Here is a 22076-nt window from a genome sequence, read left to right on the forward strand (position 1 = left end):
CAACTAAATTAGTAACATTTATCTGCCGACCGCCATTATGAACGTAAATACACATTCTTTGAATGGGTCCAACTAAAATTCGAAACTGACCGACAGACAATTGATGTAGCCAATACATTATGATGCATCATAATGACTTCACGGTTTTGTCAGTAAAACTGACATGGATTGCGCAATAGCGTCAATAAATGTCACTTTCCTAGTTATACCTTACATTTTTTTTGCCACTTTTAGGGGCCCCCTTCCTTGCGGGGCCCCCTCTGGTCGGAGGGTACGGCGGGCGCTCGCTATGCCTCTGTTAGTTTGACTCTAGTCTCGTCACTCAGGCTCTTTTATTTGGCATACAGCAAAGCTACAATGAATTGATCAGAATTAAGGGTAGAGGGTGGGCATAGGGCATATCAACATCCGAAGTTACATAGCAAATCTCTGCCTTTATATACATTTAAACATTACATTGTATTTACTATACATCACACTAGACATTTGGGGATTGGCTTGGTCATTTTGTAGAAACCAATCCCTGTACAGCACACACTATGAACGACTTATCCTTTACTTTATCTTACGTTCCAGGCCTATCTACTGTTTTCTTGTCCATTGTAAATGGTTTCCTGGGTGTTTCCCCTTATTTTAGCTAGTACAGACATTCTGTTCCTAGCCTGCTGATTCATTCACTTCCCTAATCCAGTCACCTAAGAAATGAAGCCTCACCCATGTCAAGTCAGGCCTACAATAAGGGTAATATCTAATTAGCTTTGAGGTGGGCAGGTTGAGAGATGGTCATATTTCTGGAGATGCAAAAGGCTGAGGCACCTGCCTTTTGGGAAAAGGGAGGATGGTTTAAAATAAAAATATCATGTAACTGATAAGATGTATAGCTAACATCAACCGCAACATGTTACCTGCACATTATTGTTTTACTTGCCTATTTAGACAGTAACAATTTTGGGGAAGGGACTGTGTCTTCTTATTTTGTGTGGCAGCCAGCATGCCACATTTCAGGACAGATGTGGATAAATTGAAGAAAGTCCAGAGAAGAGCAACAAGAATGATTAAAGGTCTAGCAAACATGACCTCTGAGAGAAGATTGAAAAAATTGGATTTGTTTAGTTTGAAGAAAAGAAAACTGAGGTCCATGATAACAGCTTTCAAGTACATAAAAGGTTGTTACAAGGAGGAGGGAGAAAAAAATGTTCCCCTTAACCTCTGACAATAGGACAAGAAGCAATGGGCTTAAATTGCGGCAAGGGCAGTTTAGGTTGGACATAGTAATATGTCATCAGCCCCACATCAGCACCTCCCCCTCCCTCCCCACATCTCTTGATCAGCTGTTTCGTGGCATGCAGGAGGCTCTGGGGGAGGGGAGGAGGTGGAGCAAGGGCATGGCAGGCTCAAGGGAGGGGTTCGGAAAGGATGGAGTGGGAGCATGGCCTGTGGCAGAGCTAGGGGTTGAGCAGTGAGCACCCCCCCCCTCCCTGGCACATTGGAAAGTTGGTGCCTGTAGCTCCATCCCCGGAGTAGGTGCCTATACAAGGAGCCGCATATTAACTTCTGAAGAGCTGCATGTGGCTCTGGAGCCACAGGTTGGCCACCCCGGTCTAGATAATACTTAGTCCCACCATCAGTGCAGGGGGCTGGACTAGATGGTCCCTTCCATTCCTACAATTCTATGGTTTTCTGTGCTTGCTAAAAAACACAAAATATATACCACAAACAAACACATGATAAAAATTATAATTCTAAGACTAGTTTTGTAGTAGTGATTCTTATGGCTGGTCAAATGATGGAAGTTTGTTTTTGTTTTGTTTTTTAAGTCAAAGAACTGTTAAGACAAAAAGTAAAAAACAATATACTGTAGTGTCATGAAGGGTACAAAAACAATCAACAAATTTACCCGTGACAACGGGTGTCACAGCCCAGGTCAACTGACTTGTGCTCAGACTATGAGGCTGAAAACAACAGTCCAGATGTTCCCACACAGGTTGAAGCCGGGGCTCTGAAGCCTGGGAAAGGGGTGTGTTTCAGAGTCCTGGCTCCAACCTAAGTGGGAACATCTACACTGCTATTTTTAGTTCCACAGTGTGAGCCTGAGTCAGTTGACCTGGGCTTTGAGACTTGCTGACAAGGAGTTGGGCGGGGGGGGGGGGGTGGAGGGGGAAGAGTGCAGACATCTTTAGACAAATAAAGCTGAATACTTTACATTTGGAATTTAATTCAGCCTAGACTATGAAAAAAATTTACCACTTAGTTTAACTTCAATTTTCTTGTCAGTTTCATTTTTTTCTGATTCTTAAGAATACAAATCAATAACATTCCATTAGTGTTCTAAAATCATGTCATGGAAGCTTTTCAAAAGAAGGTTGGATAGTCATCTGTGTTGGATGGTTTTTTAGACACAACAAATCCTGCATCTTGGCAGAGGGTTAGACTAGATGACCTTGCGGTTCTTTCTAACTCTATGGTTACTATGATGTCCGTTAGGTTCACAACAATTCAGAAAATGTTTAAAAGTTTAAAAAACATCACTGCACTGAAATTTAATACAAGGAAACACTTATATTCATATTAAGGTTTATATTCAAACTTAAAGTTTTGTAAAACCATACTTTCAGTTTAAATTGATAACAGTCTTAACATAAATATTGGTTTCCCTGACAGAAATACTTAGAAAAGCCAATTCCAAAACTCAAAAGAGTTCTTTTCCCATCCATATATATTTTCTATGCACTAGCAATAGTTTTAGTGGATACAAAATTCTCTGCTAATGCCCCAGTAGATACTACAAAATGTCACTTCCTAGTTTGAGCCTTTTAGAGCACACTAAAAAGACTTGATCTTTGACACTTGATACAATACACAGATCATGACATCCTAAGCAATATGGCAGTTCAGATATTGGTGCCATTATCTACAAAAATAGATTAACTCTGCTCGTTGGTGGTTAAAAAACTCTGCTAAAAAACTAAAAAGAGCTAATCCTATAGGTGTAGTTCAATACAACAGACTCCAGAATTGGCATACTGGTTTATCTGTCCACAGTAGACGAAGTCTAAAAAAAGGCTAAACATTTTCATTATTATCTCAATAGTAAAATCAAAGTTTTATGAAAAACAGACCATAGTTTAGTCCACATTTGGACTTGCTAGTTGTTTACACTGGTAATAAAATATAGACCCCAGTTCAGTACCATCGAACGGTAGTTCAATGGTCTATATGAAATGAGTTGCTGATGCAAGTTTGAGGTGGATAGGTGCCCACCTCACAAGACTGACCAGCATAACTGCTTCAATAAAGCAATGGTTACTTAGCTTATAGTAACTGTGATTCTTCAAGATGTGTTCTCCATGTGGATACCACTCTTAGTGTGCATGCACCCTGCGTGCATGAGATAGGATTATTTTGGCTAGCAGTGTCCACTGGGGCCAAGCCTGAATCCTAGCTATCCTTGCATGCTCTCACCTAGGGGCACTAAGGGCAGACTGGGCCCAATAGTCCCTCAGTAATTTCACCAATATAGAATCCCAGAAGAGTACGACTCTAAAGTATCAGGGAAGGAGGGCACGTCATGGGATCTATGTGGACAACATATCTTGGAGAACGACAGTTAATGTAAGTAATCATTCTTTCTTCAATTATCTGTCCACATGGATCCCACTCTTGGTGACTACCAAGCAGTTACCTGTTGGCTTGGAGATGAGTGCTAGGCATCCTACTAAAACAATGACTGTAGAGACAGCCCTACCAAAACTGGTTTCCAATCTGGAAGCCTCCATTAAAGAATAGTGCCCTGTAAAAGTCTGGACAGAGCTCAGTGTAGCTGCCCTACAATTTCAAAAATAGGGACATTCTTCAAACATGCAGCTAAGACTGTCTGTGCTCTAGTAGAATAAGCTCTAATGTGGTGGGTGGATCTAATCTTGCTAACTTGTAACATGCTCTTATAAGGTTGGAAACCTATTTTGATAACCTCTGTAAGGATACTGCCTGACCCTTAATGCTATCAACAAAGGCATGAACATTCCACGTGTGTTACTGAATGACTGTGTCTTGTTATGATAATATGATGATGCTCTTACCCCATCAAGCGTATAACATTTAGCTTTCCCCACAGCAGCTTGGAGATCAAATCTCTTAAGCATTCCCATAGAGGAGACTCCGGTACTGGAGCTATGAATAGATATGAATAGTGAAAGGCTTTGAATATGTGGTGCTGAGACATTCATTACTTTAATATCCATTGATACTGTGAAGGCTGTGATCGGTATCAGGGGTGAAGTGGTGGATGTTAAAGGTGGTGCTGATGTGTACAGTATTGGCATTGTACTGGAAATAGTGTGGGCTTTGTTGATTAAAGGATCTATCAATGACACTTTGCTCTTTGATGTTGGTGTACCAGAATAGGACCTTGAGCTGTGACTCTTGGTGGATGAAGCCTGAGAACTTTTAAGTCCCTTGCTCAGGGTTGGAGAGAGTGACCTATACTTTGATCCTCCACCAGAGTGGTAACTCTTTTCTTCCTCTCTCAGAAATTACTGAGTCAGTAGCGGAGTGGGGTTTGTGCGAGGAGGCAGCATGGGAGTTGGAAGTGTCAAGGTTCCTTCCCCACTCTGAACTTTAGGGTATAGATGTGGGGACCTGCATGAGAACCTCTAAGCTTAACTACCAGCTTAGATCTGGTTTTGCTGCCACCGCCCAAATTATTTCTGAGTTATTTGGGAAACTCTGTCTACCCCCCACCCCCCAATATCTCCCTCCCAAGTACTATAACCCTTCCCTGGGTAGCCTTGAGAGAATTCTCCACCAATTTCCTGGTGAACACCGATCCAAACCTTTGGATCTTAAAACAAGGAGAAATCAATCATTCCCCCTCCTTTCCCCCCACCAATTCCTGGTGAGTCCAGATCCAACCCCCTTGGATCTTAAAACAAGGAAAAATCAATCAGGTTCTTAAAAAGAAGGCTTTTAATTAAAGAAAGATAAAAATCATCTCTGTAAAATCAGGATGGAAAATAACTTTACAGGGTAATCAGATTCAAAGAGCCCAGAGGAACCCCCTCTAGCCTTAGGTTCAAAGTTACAGCAAACAGAAATAAACCCTCTAGCAAAAGGAACATTTACAAGTTGAGAAAACAAAGATAAACCTAACACGCCTTGCCTGGCTGTTACTTACAAGTCTGAAATATGAGAGACTTGTTCAGAAAGATTTGGAGAGCACAGATTGATGTCTGGTCCCTCTTAGTTCCAAGAGTGAACAACCCCCAAAACAAACAGCACAAACAAAAGCCTTCCCCCCACCAAGATTTCAAAGTATCTTGTCCCCTTATTGGTCCTTTGGGTCAGGTGTCAGCCAGGTTACCTGAGCTTCTTAACCCTTTACAGGTAAAAGGATTTTGGTGTCTCTGGCCAGGAGGGATTATATAGTATTGTACACAGGAGGGCTGTTGCCCTTCCCTTTATAGTTATGACACACAGTTAGCCGGTGCCAAAGCAGAATGAGAATGATCTACTCCAGGTTTCTCTGAGTCAGAAATGGAAGGCTTCATGGACTTTTCCAGCAGCAACAATTTAAGCCTCACCTACCTATTTTTAAGAGTCCTTTTACAAAACAGACTACATATAGGAGGATCTTTGCATCACCACCAACCATGGTGCATACAGTTGTGTAACATGCATCTAAAGCAGCCTGCAGGGAATTTCTAGCTATTAGCTAACCCTCTAGCATGAAGAATTGTAATTCTTCCATGTGCTCCTGCAGAAGTCTTTCCATAAACAGAGACAATCACATCCCAGTGCAGAAAGTCATATTTTGCCAGAAGCACCTAGTAGTTGGCAATGCACATCTGGAGATCAGGAAAGGAGCAAATTTTTCTGCCAAACAGATCCAGTCTTAGGGTTCTTTTCCCTTTGTTTTAGGGGGCCCTTGCTGTTTGGATCTTTCTGAACAGCCACAACAACAAGTGAGCCTGGAATGGAATACAAATAAAAGTCCTTGAATCCTTTGAGAGGAACTTGGTACCATTGTAGGGATACTAAAGAAGGTACTAACAGTGATTCCCCCAAGTGACAGTGCCCCCCCATAATTTGTCCCCCACACTTTAAAATCCAACAGTTTCACCAAGTACAAAAATCTCTTGGGTCTTCTGTTAAAACTTGTAAGCTACTGTCTGTAGAAACCATTGACTGTATCTGTCCTGTGAAAGATACTTTATCACTATGTAAAACTTACAAACAAGTTAATTGACTTTGTTCTTGAAGTGAACACTATGTTACCACCCCTGCTGTGAGCCTTAAGCAGTCAATTGACTCTGTGCACTTCAGGCAGTTTATTCTGCAATTGATACAATGTAAACAAACGCTATAACCCGTTAAGTGACTTTCACTTCATTGTAACAGCAACGGCTCCTAGGAACAGACCCAACCTTCTGTGATTGAAGGGCTGGGAGTCTCAAATGAATTAGCACACCCCCGGAAAGTGGTGGAGACAGTAAATTAAAATATGGTTAAGATATGGAATGTATGTTGATGAATGCTTGATGTACATGAATGGTTAGGGAGGTACCAGCCTAGAAAGGGAGTATCCATCGGCCGAAGAATGTGTCAAGTGGACCTACCAGACAATCCCCAGAGGGTAAACGGGGATCCACCCCATCACCTGAGAGGATGAGAAACACAAACTGTGGACAGTTGGAGCCACCAGGAATGTGCCATCTGCTGATTGAGTCAGCAACAGCAGGATGAAACAGTTCCCATAGACTAACGTAGGAATTTAGAGTCCATTCTTATAGGAATGGACTCTAAAGACTGAGGACTTTGAGACTCTGGTTCTTCTGCCAACCTCCAGGAGCATCAGGTGCACCTGACACGGGCTCAGCTCCATCCTCATGACCAAGATACCTGGCTAGTAACCTGGCATGAGCAACTTCTAGGCTGGTAACTATAACACCTATACAGAACTTGAATGAATGATTGTGTGAATGAATATATATGTGTGTGTGTACAAGGAATAAGTAGTGATAGGAATAAGTAGTCAAACAACGCTGTTTACTTTTATCTTTTGCTTTATCATTATATTTACAATAAATGTGGCATCTTTACCTTATCCCTCTTAAGATCCTGCTGGTTTTTATTCTATTGGTATAACACCATCTATCCACCCTCTTGGAAATGGCAGGTACTGACAATGGAGTCTACCACAAATCTTTCGCAGTTCTAACAATCCGTCATTAATGAACAGGGCAATTGACCAGGCATGGAAGGGAGCAGAATCTCTAGTGGCTTGTGGGGCTTCTCTTGACTTACTGCTGGGGATGTCAAGGGTCTCTGAACACTTTAAAATCATCTGTTGGACAAGGCATGGAGGGAATGACTGCCTCTTCGGGAGTAGGGATGAAGGGGTGACGAAATAGCTGTCAGGATCAATTGAGTCTCAATTTCTGCCTGTTGATCCTCCTAATTCTTATGGGAAAGGTGTTTTGCCCTAAAAGGGGGGCAGAAGATTATGGATTGTGGACACATGGCTGCTTATCCCAGGGTGCCCAGTAGCACCATGACTCATAGTATATATTTATTACTGGGCTGATGGACAGAAGATACAAGGGGGCCTGTTCTTTGTGAGACCCAAGCCCCCAGTGTGATGCCCATGGAGGGGAAGGGGGGATGAACACAAGAGAAGTCTCTACCATGTCTCCCAGTGGAGAAGATGAAAAGGAATATACATCCTCCAGTGATGGGGATACACTTTCTACTGTGCTAGACCTCTCCCTCATCACTTCTAATTGGGTAGAGGTACAATCTACTTCCCCAACTGCTGTACGTGGTGCTGTGGTTTTGGGGATTTTGGTCCAGGCCCACAGGCAGGTCAGTTGGTGCCACATAGGGACCAAAACGGCCTGCACTGGTGGGTAGTGAAAAAGCTGGTGCCAGAGTCAGTGCCATAGGAAGGCACACAGCGGATCTAGTCAATACTGCCTACACGCTTTTCATAACAGATACCAAAGGGCCAGAGAGTCGCATTTTAGACCATTGGCTGATCTTCAGCTGTGGAGCTTGAGACAAATCTTACATGTTGAACTACATCTCCGTTCTGATGGTCTTGAACAGGGAGACCTATATCTCATCTCTAGAGTGAGACTCCTTCCTATCCCCTTCCTAAAGAAGTCAATAATGGATTGAAGTCAGTAACTGGAGTTTCAGATGTTTCAACCCTGGAGCCCAAGGTGGAATCACAGCTTACTGGGCCCCTAGCTTAGAAGGACTGGAGGGAGGACTAAGCCTTAGCTGTATCCTCCTTCTCCCTGTCCAAAAAGGCTTTCATGGAGTTCTTCAGATGAAAACTTTAGAAGTCACCCCTAGTCTTCTGAGTCTGCTTGGAAAGACTGGCAGATGGAGAAATCACTATGATATACTCTTTACCCACATAAAACAGGCACTTAGAATGCACATCACTAAGTTGTATAGAAGCATCAGAGAAGCATGTCTTAAACCCTGGAAATTTAGCTTCCATAACAATTGCTTGAGTCCCAATAGCAGTGTAGGGGGCTCAGAGCCTAAATATGAAAAATTAGTAAAAAAAATAGCAAAACTTTTTTTTTTGTTAAAGCCAAAAGACAAACTAAGGGGCTAGTCTACACTAGAATCGCTACAGTGGCACAGCTGTACTGACGTAGCTTCACTCCAGTGCTCTATGGAGCACTTCTCCTATGAACACAGCATTGTCCACACTGGCGCTTAGGTCGATGTGACTTGCGTAGCTCGTGGGGTGGCTTTTTCACATCCCTGAGCGATTTAAGTTATACCAAAATAAGTGCTAGTGCGTAGAAGCCCTAAGAACCTTGTATTTACCTAACACCACCATTATCTAATCACTAATTATAACTTGGTTTCAGCGAAGCAGGCACACACAACAGGGGTTCTTGTTGCCATGGGCAGCAAGAAGAAACTGAGCAACGGTTGGGATCACTCTAATCCTTTCTGCCCTCAGATTTGTGGGGAAGGAGCAAGAACATTCAGGGTGCAGGCACAACTCCAATGGACACTGCTGGCCAAAAGATTCCTATCTCATATGCACATGCATTAAGAGTTGGATCCATGTAGACAAACACTTAAAGAACCGAAAGCTGGCTTCCTTATTGGCAACCTCTGCCCAGAAGCTAAGGATGAAATTGGCATAGAAAGCATATTCTCTCATTCTGAGAGGTGCTCTCTTCCAGGACAGGGTCCAAGCACTTAATCAGGAGTGTAGGGAAACTTGTACGTCCACTGCTGTATTCTTTCTACATATAAACAGAAGACCAGTTTCCAGTGGTACCCAGTTCGCACCTTTCACAAGCAGTAGCATTTTAAAAACATTTTGAAAAGAAAATTTTAGTTTTGAATGTCTTATCTACAGAAATATAATTTCCCCTTTAAATCTAAATATTCCACACATTTTCCCATTGTAATTCAATACCTTTCTCTCCTTGATAATCCTTCTATATTTTGATATATTTTCTTTTTTTTAATTCTCTTCATTTCTTTTATGTAACCTTTCTCCAAACCAATTTTTCTCCTGTAGATCACCTGCTTGCCAATTCATTCATCCAGTTAACAAGCTGGATATTACATGAAAGTAGATTTCTTCAGGGCACAATGGAAAAAAAAATAAATTTCATTAAAAAGATTAGTGACAGGTGTCAAACTTAAAGATTGGTGTCACCAAAAGTTAACACAAAACACATTTTGATATTAGAAAGCAAAATGAAATGTTTCCTTAATGTGCGTATTTAGCAATCAAATTCTTTTAAACACAAAAACTTTAAAATAAGTAATATTTGAATCTGAAATGGTTGTGATATTTAGCATAACTGATAAACCCTGTTATAACTAAATACATTTAAAGTAGGCATAACTCTGACTTAGGAAACCAGCAGTCAAACTTGAACATTAAAATGCCAAGCAGAAATGGCATTTGAAATTTTAATTTCAGATAAGAACAGCCATACTGGGTCAGAACAAATGTCCATCTAGCCTAGTATCCTGTCTTCTGACATTAGCCAATGCCAAGTGCCCCAGAGGGAATTAACAGAATAGGTAATCATCAAGTGATCATCCCCTGTCGCCCATTCCCAGCTTTTGGCAAACAGAGGGTAGGGACACCATCCCTGCCCATCCTGGCTAACTGCCATTGATGGACCTATCCTCCAGTTCTTTTTTGAACCCTGTTATAATCTTGGCCTTCAGAACATCCTCTGGCAAGGCGTTCCACAGGTTGACTGTGTGTGGGAAAAAAATACTTTATTTTTTTTGCTTTAAACCTGCTATCTACTAATTTCATTTGGTCACCCCTAGTTCTTGTGTTATGAGAAAGAGTAAATAACACTTTCTTATTTACCTTCTCCACACCAGTCATGATTTTATAGACCTCTATCATATCTCTCCCCCCCCCCTTAGTCGTCCCTTTTCCAAGCTGAAAAGTCCCAGTCTTATTAATCTCCTCTCATATGGAAGTCATTCCATACATACCTAATCATTTTTGTTGCTCTTTTCTGAACCTTTTCCAATTCCAATGTATCTTTTTTGAGATGGGGCGACCATATTTGCACACAGTATTCAAGGTGTGGGCATACCCTGGATTTATATAGAGGCAATATGATATTTTCTGTCCTATTATCTATCTCTTTAATGATTCCCAACATTCTGTTCATTTTTTTGACTGCCACTGCACATTGAGTGGATGTTTTCAGAGAACTATCCACAATGACTCCAAGATCTTTCTTGAGTGGTAACAGCTAATTTAGACCCCATCATTTTATATGCATTATTGGGATGATGTTTTTCAGTATGCATTACTTTGCATTTATCAACATTGAATTTCATCTGCCATTTTGTTGCCCAGTCACCCAGTTTTGTGAGATCCTTTTGTAGCTCTTCGTAGTTTGCTTGGGACTTAACTATCTTGAGTAGTTTTGTATCATCTGCAAATTTTGCCACCTCATTGTTTACCCCCTTTTCCCGATCATTTATGAATATGTTGAATAAGTCTGGTCCCAGTATAGACTCCTGGAGGACACCACTATTTACCTCTCTCCATTCTGAAAACTGACCATTTATTCCTACCTATTGTTTCCTATCTTTTAACCAGTTACCAATCCATGAGAGGACCTTCCCTCTTATCCCATGACAGCTTACTTTGCTTAAGAGCCTTTGGTGAGGAACCTTGTCAAAGGCTTTCTAAAAATCTAAGTATACTATATCCACTGGATCCCCCTTGTCCACATGCTTGTTGACCCCCCTCAAAGAATTCTAAGCAGATTGGTGAGGCATGATTTCCCTTTACAAAAACCATGTTGACTCTTCCCCAACAAATTATGTTCATGTATGTGACAATTTTGTTTTTTACTATCATTTCAACCAATGTGTCCGGTACTGAAATCAGACTTACTGGCCTGTAATTGCTGGGATCACCTCTGGAGACCTTCTTAAAAATTGGCATCACATTAGCTATCCTCCAGTCATTTGGTACAGAAGCTGATTTAAATGATAGGTTACAGACTACAGTTAGTAGTTCTGCAATTTCACATTTGAGTTCCTTCAGAATTCTTGGGTGAATACCATCTGGTCCTGGTGTCTTACTACTCTTTAGTTTACCAGTTTGTTCCAAAACCTCCTCTAATGAGCCCTCAATCTGGGATAGTTCCTCATATTTGGCAAATAAAAAGAATGGCTCAGGTTTGCGAATCTCCCTAACATCCTCAGCCATGAAGACTGATGCAAAGAATTCATTTAGTTTCTCTGCAATGGCCTTATCCTCCTTGAGTGCTCCTTTAGTCTCGATTGTCCAGTGGCCCCACTGGTTGTTTAGCAGGCTTCCTGCTTCTGATGTACTTAAAAAAAAAAAAAAAAAAAAAAAAGCTATAACTTTGAGTCTTTGGCTAACTGTTCTTCAAATTCTTTTTTAGCCTTCCTAATTATATTTATATTGATTATGACTACTTTGAATGCAGTGCAGTCTATAGTGTGCTGAGTGATTTCCAAACACAGACAAAAACAGTCCCTGACTTGGAGAATACAGTCTACATATAGATTAGAAAGTATTTCATAAAATTGCTTCAAATTGGAAAAAACAAAAACAAAAAACCTGACAGACTAGACAACCATATAAATTAGAGCTGGACATCCTTATGCCAAAGCAGGAGTGTTCAACTAAAATATATTCTCAGCTGTCTTCTCCAGCACAGCTTTAGATGATTCAAAGGAAACACTTACCTTGGGAGACAATTATAAAGTCTAAGAGCCCTCACTGGTAGGAAATTCTGCCTGATATTCAGTCAACATTTTTTTTTGTTTGACTTCATTCCATTAGTCCTACTTATATTCCCATGTGCTTTTTAATTGTTCTCCCTCCTTAGTGTTTACATCCTTCAAATACACCTCTAACCCAATATAACGCAACCCAATAAAACACAAATTCGGATATAATGCGGTAAAGCAGCGCTCCAGGGGGCAGGGCTGTGCACTCCGGCGGATCAAAGCAAGTTCGATATAACGCGGTTTTACCTATAATGCGGTAAGATTTTTTGGCTCCCGAGGACAGCGTTATATTGGGGTAGATGTGTACTTACAGTTATCAACTATATTCCCCAATCATCCACAGCATACGTCTTCCCTCTTAAATAAACCAATCTAGTCTTTTAATCATTTTTCTTGATCCACCCTAAAATTCCCTCTAATAAAGACAACACTTTTCTGGTATTTGGAGGAACTATGATGATCAATGACAATATTAGAACATAGATAGATGAATAGCACTCCATTGTCCAGACCTATATAAAGTATTCTAGGTGAAGTCTCACTAATGCCACATGGAGGGACTTTGGTTAGACCAGTGGTTCTCAAACTTTTGTACTGGTGACCCCTTTCACATAGCAAGCCTCTGAGACCCCCCACTTATAAATTAAAAACACTTTTTTGTACATTTAATACCATTATAGATGCTGGAGGCAAAGCAGGGTTTGGGGTGGCTGGCAGCTCGCGACCCCCCCATGTAATAACCTCGCAACCCCCTGAGGGGTCCTGACCCCCAGTTTGAGAACCCCTGGCTTAGACTGTTGGGTGACAAGACAATGTACCCTAATTTGAAAGCACACCTCTACCCCGATATAACACAAATTCGGATATAACGTGGCAAAGTAGTGCTCCGGGAGGGGGTGGGGCTGTGCACTCTGGCGGATCAAAGCAAGTTCGATATAATGCGGTTTCACCTATAAGGCGGTAAGATTTTTTGGCTCCCGAGGACAGCGTTATATTGAAGTAGAAGTGTTTAGAATTTTTTGCCATCACATTATATTACAAATTTGTACCTAAATAGCTGTCCACTCTGCTGCTTAGAAAGCAGTAATACTTAAGTATCTTTCTCCCATTATGTTTCTGTGCTCAGATTATTTTTCCACAAATGTACTAACTTGATTTTTTTTCTAGTTGTTCAATCTCATCATGCTATTTCCTGTCAATATGTTTAGATTCTGTAGTGGTCTTAGTAGGGAAGGACTCTTCTCAGGCCAGCTCACAGTCTCCTGAAGTGCCCTTTTCTAACAGTTTATGGCTGAATAGTCTAATGTCATGATTAATTTGAGCCCTCATTTCTGTCTCATCTGAAAAAGCTGGAAATTTAGTGAAGAACAGATGTACTCTGTGACTGACAGTTGCAGCGTGTTACCATTCTGGGCCATGTGCTGTGCTACAGAGTGTATATTGGCAACTTGTGGGGGAAAGTTCCAAGTAGGGCTGGACATACAGTTCAATAAAATAATCCAGCTATGGTCCACATAAAGGATTTAATATTTTCCAATTAGAAACAAAATCCACAATAGACATCAGTTGGGTTCAATTGTTGAGCCCTGTTTCTAGGGATCTTGGTGCCAGTAACAAGTTTATTTTCTAAATGGCCTGCTGATTGCCTGATCAACAGGAGAAAAGGAGAGTGTGACATCAATTTGGGATGGTGCATCTGAAGTAGCAGAAAAACATTTTGTCATGGCACGATTTACAAATTCAAATCCTATGACACCAATTGTGATCCAAATCTACATGAATTTCTACAGCTGGGAATCTCATTAAGGTTCTATTGTAACAACAAAATAAAAAACCCAAACTAGTTCTGAAAAACTATTTTACCAGATGTGACATCAAAATTTATCTTTCAAAATAGTGCCAATTGGTTTATTCAAATTAAAGTATAATATACATTTTGACAAAGCAAATTTGAATTTGATAGCCAAGAGACTCCAAATTCTTACTTAGATTTGGGATTCTTTTAAAGTTTTACATAAAAAGTTACAAGTGAAAAAAGGCAGCAATAATACCCTGAAAGATGAAAGATTCACATTAAGATAATGTTCAGCCATGTGATATCACCCAATTCTCAACTCTCACTTTAACCAACTGCCTATTACTGCAGAATTGGAGCAATGTATAAATAGGAATAGCATTTAGGGGAAAGACAGGGAAATAAAAATCCAGACTTCAGCAGCTCTATACTTGCCAAGCCACATATCTATTTTAGTAATAGTCCCTGTGACTCCACAGAGGGACAGTAGGTTTTAAAATAACCTGTTTCATCTTTGTGTCTTTTTTTTCTCATTAGAGAAGACTACTTTCTGCGGTGATCAAATTAAATTAGCATTGTACATTTTAATCACTGCTCTTAAAGCCCTTATAGAACTCCTGCAAATTTCTCTCTCTATAAATTAACAAGTGAGAGAAACTCCCACATTGCTGAATAATACTCTTACCAGGGCAATACAAGAATTACTGTCACCATCCTTTTGTTCTGTGTTTGTACAATGCCCAACAAGTGGGGTGCTGGTCCATGACTAGGGCTCCTATGCACTACAGTAATACCGCTAGTACTAATAATTCTTTAGAAAGATATAAGTTTGCCTGAATGTGTTATAAGTAACAACCTCTGAAGTACATGGGTAGGTGCAGAAGCCCAACTGCAAAGCTGTTCTGGGAAAAAGAAAGTCCTGTCCCTTTCCAGCCTGGCTGGGATTAGCAGCTAGGAGTCCCCAGCTCGAGCATTCCCAGCAGCCTGTGGGAGATCAGACGCACCTCCAGGAATCTGAAGCAGCACAGTCATGAAGCTTCCTTCAGCCCGGGAAGGTCCAAGAGGCGTGTCTGATCTCCCCCTGAGAGCGCCCATGCAGGGGAAGTAGTAGTCCTGGCCCTTCCCAGCCTGGCAGACTAGCAGCTAGATTTCATGGGGGAGGTATGATTTCACGGTCTGTGAATTTGGTAGGGTCCTGGACAGTCTTACCATGGAGTCACAGACAGTCCATTGGGCACTCCAATTTATCTTGGCACCCAGGCAAGCTGGACTTAGTGATAAATGGTCACTTACACCAAAAATTTAAAAATATTCAGGTTGGCCCGAGTTCCAAGAGACCAGTCACTTACTCAAGGTCAATTAGTGCTGTACATCTCATACCAAAGAACACATGTAGCCAGTCCTATAGTAAACTAACTAGGGATTTATTAACGGGAAAAATAAATCAGTTATTTACAGGTTAAAGCAGGTGACATACCGTATATACTCGCTCATAAGCCGAATTTTTTTTAGTAAAAAAGGGAAGCAACTGAGAAGGGGGTTGGCTTATGAATGGGTATAGAGACGGAGAGGTGGGACATAGCCCCTCCCCCAACAGAGGGAGCAAGGAGAGGCAGCACAGCCAGAAGGGAAGAGGCGGGGCCAGAGTCTCTCCGCTTCTGGCCACGCTGCTCTCCCCCCAGCCTCTGAAGCAGCTGCAGCTCCGGGGCTGGCAGGCTGTGGCCGTGCTGCTCATCCCTGCCTCCCAGAGCGGGCTGTGGCCACGCCGCCAGAGCACGCAGCGGCTGTACAACCCAGCCCAGCCCGCTGGAACATGCTGCGGCTGTGCCGCCCGGTCTGGCCTGCCGGAGCAGGCTGCAGCCGCGCTGCCCTGCCCAGCCCAGCCTGCTGGAGCAGCTCCAGCCAGGTCAGAGACATCCTCCCCTGGCCCTCCCCAGATAAGGTGGGAAGGGATGGGATGGGATGGGATGGGGAGAGTGTGGGGGTCCAGGGCTAGGGGTGGGGTCACGTGGGGGGTGGTCACAGGGTTTACTCCCCTGACTTCCAGTTTCTCCCCCCCCAAAAATTTCCTCACCAGTTTGCTGACCCCTGAATCATCGGGTCTGCTTATGAACGGGTTATAAAAAATTTCCATTTTTACTTATCCATCTTGGGGGTGTCAGCTTATAAACAAACTGACTTATGATAGATTATATACGGTACTTATTCACAAAAATTGGAAACTTTAAAAGTAGTATGTTAACAGCATATCTTACTTTCTCAGTCCATACCTGATAGCTTGTATGTGTGTTCAGGTAGCTCCTGAAGTTAAAGTTTTATTTATTTATTTAAGGCACTGAAGACTTGTTCTGTGCACAGTGAGGTGTGAAGGTCTTCATTAGTATTTGGGGACATTGCATCATCTTTACTAAATTATTAGGCAGGAGCTCTTATAGTATTTGAAGTGTCTAGCACAATGGGTTCCTGAGCCATGACTGGGGGCTCCTAGGCCCTACCAATCTTGATTTGAAAATTGCCAGTGAAGGATAATCCACCATGACCATTAGTGAATTGTTCCAATGGTTAATTACCCTCACTGTTAAAAATGTACACATTATACCTTTGCCTGCTAGATTGAAGAGCCCGTAACATCAACAACACACTTTTATACCACTTTTCAACAGCAGATCTCCAGCCCTTTACAAAATATCATCCCCACCAAGTTATATATGGGAAGACAGGCACATAGGAGAAATGATTTGCCCAATGTCGCACAGCAGGTCAGTGGAAAAGCCAGGAACAGAACACAGATCTCCTGAGTTGAAGTGCAGTGCCCTATCCCTAAGGCAGGGGTAGTCAATAGGCAGACTATGGGCCAAATCTAGACTGCCAGACGCTTTTGAACGGACTCCAAAATCTTATCTACTTATTGGGTTTTTAAAATTTTCTTCTTCTCTGGAATATCTTGACCAAGAAATGTGGACTTTGACAAAAAATAATTGACAACCCCTGCCTTAATGCCACACTGCTTCTACTCATTAAACCCACACAATGGAGGACAGACAACTACTGGAGAAACACCACAAAAAGACCTCATTGGCTTTTTTTGCTTTGTCGGTCTAGCGAACATATAAAAAATGTTTCCAAGCCATCTGACATAATAGCTTGCGCTGGAAGTTCCATACTATCATATAATGAAAATAAGGGTTTTACCAAGTAGGAACAGCAGTAATCAGAGATAAAATGTGTTCAAATTATGTGAAATAAACTGTAATTTAAGTAAACTCCCATATCATTGAGGCTTAACATTAAATTTTGTGAATTAATTATAGCATTCTTCAGTTATCAAAATGTATATTATATATTGCCAAGAGGAAGGATTTCATCACAAAAGAAAAGTTTCTGCAGTTACAAAACATTTTTTTAAAACAATATACCAAAGACAATATGGTGTATTGTTTAATATTATGCAACTTCATCCACATTCCCATTATGAATTTTTTAATTTTCAAGGGATTTATATTATTTGTACCACCTTTAATTTTAGCACACAACTTTTCAAAACATAAAAAGCTTGAAGCTCTTTCAACAAAACTGAGCATGTTTGTTTATTCTTAATAATCTGAATTTATCAGATATAAACAAAAGTAGCAATACCTATTCAAAATGCATATTACAATAAAAAAGCAGTGCAGAAAGTCAGCAAATGAAAATGATCAATAGAAGTGAATAGGAACTAAAAATATTCTAAAGCTATACAACAACCAATGCGTCATTTGATTTTGATGGTACTCTAATGTTATTTACCTTTAAAAAAAAGCAGTCCCAAGTTACAATTTACCATTGGGAATGTAAGAAAATACTTCAAGTTGAGTTTGTTTAGGGATTGTTCTTTTGTGAACTATATTTGTGTCAGGTTTTTGCTGGCAGCAATTTTAAACATTACTAAATGTCTACATGCAGTGCTGTCTCAGTTTAGATCCAAGTGAAATTCAATGTCAAACTCAATCTTAATTTTATTGAAATTAAGCTTTACATTAAGAAGTTTTATATGTATTCTTTGTATAAAGAATGTTTTTTAGAGAGAATGTAAAACACTAATGATTTCATCCCTTTATTTTGAAAGGTAAAACTACAAAATGTTAATTTAAATTTTATTCCAGGAATGCACACACTTCCAAATAGCTAAAATTTCTTATCCTAAAGTCTTAACCTTTAACCTTAAGATTTCTAAACCTAAAATCACTTTACACTAATGAATGATTCCAGTAAAAAGTTCTATATCTAGAAAAATGTTTGCTTGCCCTGAAAATATGAACATGTAACCCTGAGAAACCTATTCATTGCTTAAATCACAAAATAAATACCTTTTAAGAGCACAAAAGAGTTAAAGTGGCTAGCTGCTTAAGCTGATGTAAAATACCCAAGCTTTATTTGGCAAGTATAGGCTGCTCTCCTTTGCCACGTTTATAAACTAATTTAATATTTCAAGAGGTATGCAAGTCAAATGCCAGCAATTACATCATTCTAAAGAGACGAACATTATGAACTTGGCATTTTATTTAATGAATTGTTTAATTCTGGAGGTTCACCTCTGACTCAGTGGCCACATTTGCAAAGAAAAGTTTACTGTCTTCACCCTAACATTCAAACAGCGTTAGCAAGTTTGTAATTCTGTAGCAATTTCAAAAGTAGTAGGTATAGTTCTTTCATAACCATTGTATGAAAGTATTTAGTAAACTACACAGTTAAACATTAAAAAAAAAAGTTACCCAAAAGGAAATACCAAGCTCATGGCATTATTCAGTACGGCAAGTATGATAAAGCCAAAATTATAACATTTGAATGTTTTTTCCCTAAGCAACTTTTGGTTTTGAATGTCAGTAGTCACATGAACTAGTGCAATCTGTAATTTTACTATTTGCAATTTGTTACACAAAACACTTTTCTAACAGTTGAAGTCACCACCACATTACTTCAGGGTTAACATACTTTTTTAGATGGGACTATCCTCGGTTTTGGATTACAGTCCCAGTGTTTGCAATCCCTGCCAATGTCATAGGTTGCCAGATGAACTATTTGTTTTTGAAAAAATTAGTGAGAAAAATATGGTCACCTGCCAGAGAGGGACATTGTGCCCTGCTGGCAGCAGGCCTGTGGTTATCTGCTCTTTCCTCTCTTCCTTGCCTTAGCCACTCTGCCCACTGCTGGTGTGGGACACTACAAGGGAGAAGCAGAGGCAGGACAGCAGCCTCCTTCTTTCCTACATAGCAACAGTTTCAGCCTTCTACTCCAGGCCACAGTAAGTGATTGATAAAAGGAGTGTGGCCAATAATGCCCATCCACAGATCCTCAGATCATCCCTGCTTTAAGATCATCATCTACTTCCACTCCCTATGTGCTTTTAGCAATGGAATAGTGACCTTTAAACAGTCATCGGTTCCATGCATGATCTTCATGATGTGGACATCCTTCTGATCTCAAGCTCTAACAATAACATATTCAAAGGTGCCAATGCCTGGAGCGAGGGTGTCTCCAGGTGGTCTTATGCATCTCATTTTCTTACACTCTTTTATGGGTGACCTATCAACAGCATCTCAAGAGTCTGGAGAGGTACCACCAACGATGCCTCCAGAAGATCCTTTGCAGCAAGTGGGAAAATTACTGCACTAACGCCAGCATCCTCACTGAAGCCAATGTCACCAGGATTGAAGCAATGATCCTCATGCACCAACTCCGCTAGGTTGGACATTGTGTCCGGATGCCAGAGTCTCGCCTCCCAAAACAAGTCCACTACTCTCAGCTCACCCATGGTCTGAGATCCCATGTTGGTCAGAGGAAATGCTGCACATTGAAAACGTATCCAAAGAAAACGGATATGGATCACAAGCCACCAACCAACCTCAATGGCTCCATATCCTCCATCAGACAGTGTCCCACTTTGTGGAGAAGTGCCTTGCCCTCAAAGCTGAAAATCAAGAAGGAAAGAAAAAGAACGAACTTTCTTCCAGCAGGCAGATCTGCCAGGAAATGTCTGTACCTACTGCATGTGGATTTTTTAGTTCCAGGATCGGACTCTTGAGTCATTTCAGAACCTATATGTAAACCTGTGGTAGAGAGTATCCTTAAACTGAGGGATTGCCGATGACGAGGAGTGATTTTTAAAATGTAACTGGCGTCTGAGGGCTTGGCTACACTCTGGACTTCACGGTGCTGCCACGACAGTGCTGTGAAGCGCGAGTGTAGTCGCACCGCCAGCGTTGTGAGAGAGCTCTTGCAGCGCTGTATGTACTCCACCTCTCCGGGGGGAGTAGCTTGCAGTGCTGCAAGCGAGCATGCAGCGCTGCAGGCACTGATTACACTGGCGCTTTACAGAGCTGTACTTGCTGCGCTCAGGGGGGGTGTTTTTTCACACCCGTGAGCGCAGCAAGTTGCAGCATTCTACAGAGCCAGTGTAGCCAAAGCCTGAGTTAACTCCCTATTGAGATGAATGGAGCAGTTCACGCCTATCAAAATTACTGTTTCAGGTGCTCTGCAGAATGAGGCGGACACCACTGATTGGAGATTTTTTAAGAACAGGCTAGACAAACACCAGTCAGGGACGGTCTAGGTTTAGTTGGTCCTGCCTCAGAGCAGGGGGCTAGATTAGATGATTCCATGATCTGTAACAGTCGCTTCATGCTTTGAAGGTTCTCTCCACCTACAAGTTAGTTTTATATATAAAATAAAAGCTTTCTATGAACAATTAAGAGGCCTGTCCGCTCCCCTACTGATCCTAGGCATTTGCCCAGAGAGGTGCACAACACACTTTGGAAAACACTGACAAATAGGATTTATATATAGGAGCTGCCATACTGGATCAAATCTGATGTCCAGCTAGACCAGCATCCTGTCTCTGACAATGACCAGTACAAGCTGCTTGCTGCTCCACAGAAAGGTTTACCACCACCGAAGTAGGCAGATGTAGGATACCTGCCCCCCATAGTAGGTCTTGTCCTGATCTCTAATTGTTAGAGATTGGCTTAAACCCTGAAACATAGACTTTCATATCCCTTCCAGATTTTTTTTTCTGTAATTATGACAACCGTAGATATTCTTGCTAGCCATATACACATGTCCAACCTCTTTTTGAATCTTGCTAAATCCTTGGCCTCAACAATGTTCTATGGGAATGAGTTCCACAGTCCAATTATGAAAAGTGTTAGAAAGTATCTCATTTTATCAGTTTTTAATTTGCCACCTTTTGATTTCATTGAATTGTCCCTTTTTCTTGACTTTTCAGATAGGAAAAACAGAAGCTATTGATTTATCTTCCTATACCTTTCATTATTATATACACGTTTATCATATCCTCTTATTTGTCTGTGTTCTAAAGTAAATAATCCAGGGTTTTCAATCTCTCTTCATATTAGTTTCTCAATTCTCTTTATCATACTCATCGCCTATCTCTGAGCCCACTCTAATTCTGTAATTTCTGTGGCATGGAGGACTGAAAGGAGTCCATATGTTCAGACAAGTACCCAGGCTTCCAGACACTTACCCGAATCCAAAAACTTATCAAGCACTGATAATTAAACGTCAAAATCTGAACAAGAGTCAGAGTTAACAGGATGCATTTAAAACTGCTTTTTAATCATTTCCTTTTTGTTATACCTTAAGTCATTATGCATCCAGCCCCCACCCAAATGAGGCACTATTGCCTAGTGGATAAAGTACTGGTCTGAGACTCAGGAGACCTGGATTGTATTCCTAGTTCTGCCACTCACCTATTTGGTGAGCTTGGCTAAGTCACTTCTCTGTGCCTGAGCTTCCCCATCTGTAAAATGATACTGACCTGTTTTTTTAAAGTGCTTTGAGATCTGCTGATGAAAAGTGCTACTTGAGAGTTGGGTAATTTTTTTTATTAGCATAGCATCTGAGAGCCTTCCAGATATTAAAAAAAGTAAGGAACATCACACTCCTTTCCTTCCTCCCGAGCCAACAGAAGAAATACCTTAATTAGTTTAGTGGA

At 41.0% G+C, this 22076-nt stretch overlaps 1 protein-coding gene across 2 annotated transcripts in view; it reads right to left on the bottom strand.

The window, feature by feature from the left end:
* Positions 1 to 22076, bottom strand: part of SRFBP1 (serum response factor binding protein 1) — a 115740-nt gene that overhangs the window by 34942 nt on the left and 58722 nt on the right. Inside the window, exon 2 of one of the 2 annotated variants that reach the window (XM_054032657.1) lies at positions 4080 to 4170. The exons of the other annotated variant lie outside the window; for it this stretch is intronic. Coding sequence (XP_053888632.1) covers positions 4080 to 4148 — 69 coding nt within the window. The 5' untranslated portion in view covers positions 4149 to 4170. The remainder of the gene's footprint in view (positions 1 to 4079; positions 4171 to 22076) is intronic. 2 annotated transcript variants of the gene reach the window in all.

This window comes from Malaclemys terrapin, chromosome 6 (genome assembly GCF_027887155.1).
Source record: "Malaclemys terrapin pileata isolate rMalTer1 chromosome 6, rMalTer1.hap1, whole genome shotgun sequence".
In the NCBI taxonomy this organism is placed as follows: Eukaryota; Metazoa; Chordata; order Testudines; family Emydidae; genus Malaclemys; species Malaclemys terrapin.